Raw genomic sequence first — 8,008 nt, forward strand, 5'->3', positions numbered from 1 at the left:
TCTCTTTCTGACTGACGTGGCGGGGCGGGGCGGGCACACACAGCGCGGCGGCCGGCGGTGGACACGGGCCGCCGCCGCCGGCCGTCCCTTTCATGTGTCGCCCCGCCCGTCCCTCTTTCCTCCCTTGAGTACCGGTCCGGTAAGCTCCCCGACCCCCAACCACGCCCGCGGGGTACTTGTGCTGCACGGCGCTGCACGCGACGGCGTTTAGCTATGTACCTGAACATTTAGCTAAATAGAAGATAACTAACTATTTACCCAAAAGGCTAACATTTAGCTAAGTTGCAAACCAGTTAGCCAGTTAGCTAAAAAATAGCTGTGTAGCTAAACAGACAAGTGTAGCTAAAAATTGAGCTACATGTAGCTAACTGTTTAGCGGCATGGCTTGGTAATTGGTTTCCCTCATTTTAGCTGTTGGTTTAGCTATGCAGCTCATCATTTTATTTCCGTGTGATTACTTTCTTTGGCCCCACTCACCGGCAATGATGACCCTGGCCGTGTGGCTGATCTGACCCTCGCCGTTCCGGGCGATGCAGGTGTAGTCGCCGATGTCCTCGTGGCGGATGTTGGAGATCCGCAGCTCGGTGCCGTCGTTGAAGATGCCGATGGTGGCGGAGATGTCGACCGGGTTGGCGTCCCGGTACCACAGGATCTCCGGCGCCGGCGTACCCTCCGCCTGGCAGTTGAGGATGATGGCATCGCCCAGGTTCACGTAGATCACGTCCTCCGGGGTAACGCTGAACCGCGGCGGGGCTGTGCGCACCGAGAAAAAGTCTCACACATTCGCTTCGGAAATAAAGACAGTTAATTTCAATGTGTTAACGTTCTTTAATGTTACTTTTAACTGAGGTTAGGTTGAAATGATTCTATAGTCAAACGCGATACTTTTGTAATGGAGATACATTTTTTTTTCTCGGGAATAAAACGATGGATTATTATAGTAAAACGTGAGAAGAAGGTTGGACGTATATATCGTACACTCGCTTTGAAAGACACAAGTTAACGAAAAATTATTATGAATTTGTAGAAAATCTAACATGCAAAAAACAAAGCAGGATTGTCTACGGCAATGTTTCTAATTGCTAATAGGCCAGAAAATTGCGATAAAAGTCACACATATGCAAAAGCAGTCGGCTGATGTTCGTGAACCAATTACGGGAAATACAAATCAAAACACACAATACCAACCAAAGGAAATGGGTTGAGAGAACTAGAAAATTGAAACGTGAGGGTCACCGGGGGGTGCGTGCACGCAGTGCACGAAAATTTAAGTTCCCTTTCCCTATTTCCGGATCAAAGCAGATCGCCACCACCCTGGTTACTTTACTCACCGTGGACATCCAGATGGTACCAGGAACCGTTCTTATGTTGGTTGGGCAACCGGTTGAAGAACACCACCTTACACTCGTACCAACCCTGGTCGCTCTCCTTGATGTTGGTGAGGTTGAGGGAGGCCAGGCCGTAGTGCGAGCCCTCGTGCACGCCGGACACCCGGCCCTTGTACGCGTCGTGGTAGTGCGGGGGGTAGTGGTCGTACCAGATGTACACAGGCACATCGAGTCCCTGGGCCAATGGGGTCAAATTCAACTTTTCTGCCTCTTTTTTCCGTATTCTCTCTAATTCGTTTTAGTGACAAGAGAGAGAGGCGAATGTCGTTCTTTTTTTCACAACAGCAATAAAAGTGTACCGTGTTATAGAACTCTTTTTTACTTCTTTTCTGATTGCACGTTTGGTAGATCGATGTTGGTGCAAGCAACGTGACGTGTGCCCACGCTGGGAGCGCGGTTATTAGTGCAATACACTGTCAAAAAATGACCCACCAACTTTTGTACACACAGTGGGCGAGACAGACAAAAGTGAAGAAAGACAGAGTGAGAAGAAGTTGAATGGGATCTGTGTGAGGGAGTCGGGATGTACAGGGCTGCGAGCATCTTACCTGACGCATGACATGAAAACTATGTTGCCCATACCGTTACACATGCAGGGTGGTCCACATACTCCTCCCGTTATTTTGCAGAAACTGTACCGGATGCATGCGTGCTGGTGAGTTGTATACAGGCACGGGGCCATAAGAGACCACGGTAAGTGACGATAGTCAAGCCCACTCGTACGGCAGCAAGCGGTAAAGTAAGCAAAATAAAGGAGGAGGTCTATGGACCATCCTGTACAACACCGATTTTTTACTCGTTCATTACCAACATCACAGCTACTTATTCGTGTTGGGAGGAACAAGTAATTGTTATCAGTTACGTGTAATTTAGAAACGCACCATCATCTCAAGATGTACAACACATGGAGACTTGTTTGCAATGCTTCTACAGACGGAACGCTTATTCTATGGCTCAAAATTAATTTGTGCTCCATGTCTATCTTGTTTTTAAATGAGCGCATTGGTTATTGAGGGGAACGCAAGCTTTTAGGTCGCAAGTGCGTCTACTTACGGCGAGGTGGCGGCTTTGGGAGGTACTTAATTAACACTTAAAGAAAAAAGTGTGTTAAAAAAATCTGCCTTTATGGTAAAATTAAATTTATCAAATGAAAGAGAATAAACAGCCAGGTCTACACATTGGGTGCTAAAAATAAGTGACATGCTCTACTCGACACACAGTCTACGATAAACGAAAACAATATTCTAGTTTAATTCTGACATACGGGTTAGTTCCGACAAGATTCGATGTAAATACAAATCTAACATACAGTGCACACATGCACACCTATACCGTGCGTCTGATATTTAGAAGACAAGATAAAATTCTTTAGGGTGACTATTGATTCTAGGAACAAATCCGATAACACGTCCAAAAGATGGTCCATTTTCTTCTTTCCTCTACCGCGCACACTGTGAGGCCTAATGTAGATAATCTAGGCAGACCAGCAGAGTCGAGGATGCTCTCAAATAATGTGCAGTGCGTCAATCGCAGCACGCATCTCATTCCCAATGCAACAACGGAATTCTCGATCTCTGAGTTCTACCCGGACGGTTTGGACTCCGAGCACAGCACACCCTCCTGTCGCTCACAGAGGTCGCCGCAAATTTTCGCAGGAGTGAAATGAATCAAAACAAAACTAGTGAAAGCTCTAAGGCGCGGGGGCGCTGCGCTCCGCTCGGGCACGACTCACCATGCACATCCAGGTGGAACCACGAGCCGTTCTTATGCTGCGCGGGCGGCCGATTGAGGAAGACAACTTGGCATTCGTACCAGCCCTGGTCAGTCTCTTTGATGTTTGTGAGATTGAGCGAGGCGCGGCCATAGCTGCTGTCCGTGGCTACCAACGCTACACGACCCTGGTAGTCGTCATGAAAGTGTGGAGGGTAGTTGTCGTACCAGATGTAGACCGGCAAGCCCAGCCCCTATGGGAGTCAAGCGAGCAACCATCGTCAGGCCAGCGACAGCGGTAGGTGTCTCGGCCTACCCGACGGGCTCGATACGGCGCGATTCAAACTAAGCAAAAGAGTCACGTGGGCGTTTCAAACCACCCGGGTCCCTTCCGAACCCCCGAAACCGCAGCCGAGCGATCGAATGGCAAATTGCGCTCGACGCTTGTTTTGATAAAATTGAAGGCCGAAATAACCGGACTAATTGTCAAAATCAAAAAAGTCGGGGTGAATTTACAAAAAAAGGCGCACGTATCAAGCCCATCGCAAAACCATTCCACAATATGCTCTGCCCCGTGTTGTACATAAGGACGGTTGTCGGTGTTAGTAGTCAGTGTGCAATGAGATATGTTAGTTACGTCCGGCTATTTAGATGGCGGTGATCGGATCTGCGACGGCGGGAGTCTTCTTCCGGTGCCGGTAATCAGACCACTCATGCATACGGCTCGAAGCTACGAACTCCAAAGTGGATACGACATTAAGAGGGTTTTCATACGAGCCAAATCCAACAATTTAGATAAAGTGAATGTGTGCCAACAATTTCAGGTAATCGAAACAATCTACAAGAAAACTTTTTTTCTTTAAACAAAACTAGTAAGGTAAAAATGTATGGGACTGGCTTTGAAAACACTCTTAGTGTCGGCCACACCGCGGTCAAAGCGCGGGAGAGAGGTCAGGCATCTGGGTTCCACGGGATTAGGGAGTGTGTTGTCCAATCGTGCGTGTTTCTGCTGAAACCCTTTACTTTCAATTTCTAAGTAATATAAATTGTTTCTTTAAAGTCCCTTTTCGTGAAACCCTTCTGTCGAAACCTAAGTTCAGCCCTCGCAAACAGCCAGCGCTCATGCTATGGGTCCGTCGTGTAGGAACCTTGACCAGCGCTGGCGACAGACATACATCCTAGTGGAAACCAAATCAAAAACATCCGACCCAAATTCTACAACCATGGCTGAGAGACCTGAGCTTCAAATGCAGGGGTAGTCTCATTCAGGCTAGACGAGTGATTACAGAAACTGGTATATTACCGCAAGCCACATTAGCTTTCGCTATATATCTTCAAGCAGTACTAAATGACTTGAGTCCCTAGTGTCGCATATCCTTGAAGAAAAGATAGAGGGGAAGAAGAAGAGGTCTCCCTCAGACAGGAAGTAGGGGGGGGGGGGAGACATGCGCAAGATATTGATAGGAATTATTTTCTACATCACAATTACTCTTATTCCTACAGCTATGACTTAGTTTAGACTTCTCTAAAATGACGAAGGAGTTGGAATGACAACTCACGTCGAAACAAGCTATACGTAGCTTCTTAATTTCCGAAGCAACCACTTCGTAAGGCCCTTGTTGCTAGGTTTTTCAATTGCACAGTAATCTCTTAGTAAGTACGAAGCATTTATTTTGTATATACAAAACTCCCCAAGCTTTTGACAGTGAATGATCTAGAAAGAGGGACACGCGCTCAGTCCTTTAGGAATTAGGAAAATGAGAGGGAGAAGAATAGAAAGAAAGATGGAGCTAGAAAGGTAGAAAGAGACAAAGACCAGAAAAAACGGATATGCGTCACTATGTCCACGAAACAGAGACAGAGCAGCCAAGAGTCAAGTCTACTGCTTGTGCAAACTGAGGGTATAACGCTAACTGCAGTGTTCAGGCCGAACCCCTCTAACCCTGCCCTGCCCTTCGCGCCGACTCTGTGACGCCATGCTGGGGCTGCGGGGAGGACCGGAGGGGACTCACCGACACCCGGCCGGCACAATCCGCCGAGCACAGCTAGCTCGCACAGAGCACTTGCTGCTTACGAGGAGTAGTGTGAAACTCTCGATTGCTATTCAGAGCGACATAGATTCGGAGCACAAAATGCTTTCAAATCAAGTAAGACCTCGACACCGCCACCTCAATCGTTCAACGGGAAATCACTTACTTGAGTTGAACACCGTACTACACCGTGCAAAACGTTCAAGTGGAACACTCAACGTTGGACACGCGCAATCGTGAAAAACACAGTGTTAAACGCTTGTAAGCCCTTTGCCAACTGGACAACTCGAGGTGACAGTGCACAAAGCAGGCAGCTGTTGAGGGGCTCCGTTGCTTTCCGGGAAGTAACCTCGGACGGTTGCCATCAAAACAGCTCTCTCCTTTGCAGGTCTTAAGAAGAAAGGACTCTGTCCCCGGAAGATGCCGCTCTAGGAGCGCAGGTGGGTCGGCTGCGCCGGCTGCGGGTGCGCGAACAGTCTCGCGGCTTGGTCCTGGACAAGGGTGAGCCCGCCTCCTCCCACGGACAGCCCCGGGCTGGGGCCCGGCCTGGGCCCGGCCTGGCCCAACACCTGACGTGGACTCACCGTGGACGTCCAGGTGAAACCAGGTGCCGTTCTTGTTCTGGTTGGGTGCTCGGTTGAGGAACACCACCTTGCACTCATACCAGCCCTGGTCCGTCTCGCGGATGTTAGTGAGGTTGAGGGACGCCTGGCCATAGCTGGACTCTGGATTGACCCCCGATACACGACCCTTGTACTCCTCGGCCGCGTGTGTCGGGTAGTTCTCATACCAGATGTACACCGGAATATCCTCCCCCTGTCGCAGATCAGGCATCCAGCGACACTATGTGCTCGCAACTCGGTGCAGACAAACACGTAATAAGGGTGGCGCACGGCAAAAAGGCCGACATCTACTTTCAGGACGGCTAGCAAGACTTGTGAGTGGGCTTTACTTTCACAGGCGAGTGAGTCGCGCGTGCCTATGCGAACTTCTCGCTGTACCGTCAAAACACAGCCCACTCTTGTCGGGAAACAGGCAGTCTCAAAAGCGTCTTATATACTGCACACCATACTGAAAATAGATGCCTGCAGATGGATATAAATTGGCATGTTGAACAACAATAAAAAAAAGCATGAGAAAAAATCAATCGATTTACGTAGTTCAATGAAATAAAGTTATGCAGTGCTTTTGAAGCACAAAGCACAATATTCTAAATTGACCTTGAAATTCAAAAGTCGTGAAAGAAGCAAATGTACATCAGGCTCTAAAAACGCCGTACAAGACATGAGAAAACACACCAATTAAACATCCACGTGAGCGTTTGCTGTCCCAACGCTAAACATGGCTGAAATCAAAAAATACCTCCATTCAAGCGCCTCCCCTAAAAAAAGTTATTTAATAATTCTACGCCATTATTAATTGATAGCTCATTGTCGTCTGCTACCTTTGTGAGAACTAAGGCTCCGACTGAAAAGCGGTTAGAGCACTCCATGAGCTTTTAAACCACTTACGTCGTCTACTGGAGCTGATAAAATAAAACCAGCATTTGATTTAGCATATTTTAAATATTAATTGTTAGCAAACAGCTGCCTTGATGTGTGAGTTGCCCAGTGGACAGAAAGATAGTGAAGTGGTTAAAGACAGAGATAGCTGAAGAGATTATTTCAAAACCAGGGTATCGAGAAATGAATGGCTAAACAAAACGCACACCAGTTAAATTAAAATTTTAAAACGGAGAAAATGTTGTTTTCTTCAATAATAAACTTCATTTTAAACCAAAGATAATGTCAATCTATTCTTGGGCCACGTTTTGATTTTCCAGGATGCAGATTAAAGGGGGGCCATAGAGTGAAAGATACTATGTCTGCGTGCGTTCGATGTGAGTTTGCGAGCCACAGGTCATGATAAAACATAACAGGACTTGATTCGCGATGTGTTGTCTGTTGGAGGTATGAAGCAACTGCTAGACTGAAGATTATCTGGAGCTAGCTACAAATGTTTTACACTAGACACCGACAACGTATATGTACACAGAGAGGGAGAGGAAGAGCAGGATAAAAGAAAAGGAAACACAGAGACAGGACAAGAAATGAACTGGGGGTCATTAAATAAGTGTACATGCCATGTAATGAGTGTACACCATCAAACGTGCAATCTTTTTTTCGTTGGATGAGTGGGAAAAATTCAAAAAATAGATAGGCACAGTGCCAAAAAATAATGTGATTGAAGACAAATAAACAGAAAAAAGACTTCGTACTCTGAATCAAGAGCTGAATAAAAACTCAGGGCTGAAAATAAAAGACCATACACACCATCACACCACATAAAATCTGTTCTCTCTCGTTGCTTTCCGAAAAATACATTTTCCTTAATAAGTTAAGCTCCTGTTAACCAGAAGTGTATCGAATCCAATTTTACATTTTCACCGCGTTTAGCGTTGGAATAACGGCTTAAAACCGGCGCCACCCTTTTACGAGAGGAACAGAGTAAAATGTGGCTGATGCGTACCGTCCCTCCTACCTTCTTCTCCCACTGGAGCACGTAGGGCACCGGGTGGTCTTCTGGGAAGTCCACGTTGCAGTTGAACACCACGGACTCTCCCAGGATGGCAGTGATGTGTTGTGCATCTTGGAAGGACAGTGCTGCAACATACAGGCAGGGTGTGTTTCAGAGAATCCTTCCGGTGCCGGGTCGGCGTATAGCGCCAGCGCCCGGGAGTTGGAAGTGTATCCGGCATGAAAAATCGAGTATGAAAAATTCACGCGCGTCGGGATAGGGTGCAGAGCTCTAGCCCCGCGGCCGAGCCAACCTCACAACAGTTGCCACCCACCCACACCACTGCCTCCCCAAAGCCCTTTCTACCCTCACAGCGAAAAACAG

The 8,008-nt window shown here is 47.4% G+C and overlaps 1 protein-coding gene across 1 annotated transcript in view; it reads right to left on the minus strand.

Moving 5' to 3' along the window:
• The window catches only part of LOC113212639 (protein turtle), a 197,484-nt gene that overhangs the window by 10,453 nt on the left and 179,023 nt on the right, over positions 1–8,008 (minus strand). The window contains exons 7-8 of the mRNA XM_052266043.1: positions 5,713–5,944; positions 478–753 (exon numbers count right to left, since the gene is read on the minus strand). Coding sequence (XP_052122003.1) covers positions 478–753; positions 5,713–5,944 — 508 coding nt within the window. The remainder of the gene's footprint in view (positions 1–477; positions 754–5,712; positions 5,945–8,008) is intronic.

This window comes from Frankliniella occidentalis, unplaced genomic scaffold (assembly GCF_000697945.3).
Source record: "Frankliniella occidentalis isolate FOCC.00 unplaced genomic scaffold, Focc_3.1 Scaffold35, whole genome shotgun sequence".
NCBI lineage: Eukaryota > Metazoa > Arthropoda > Insecta > Thysanoptera > Thripidae > Frankliniella > Frankliniella occidentalis.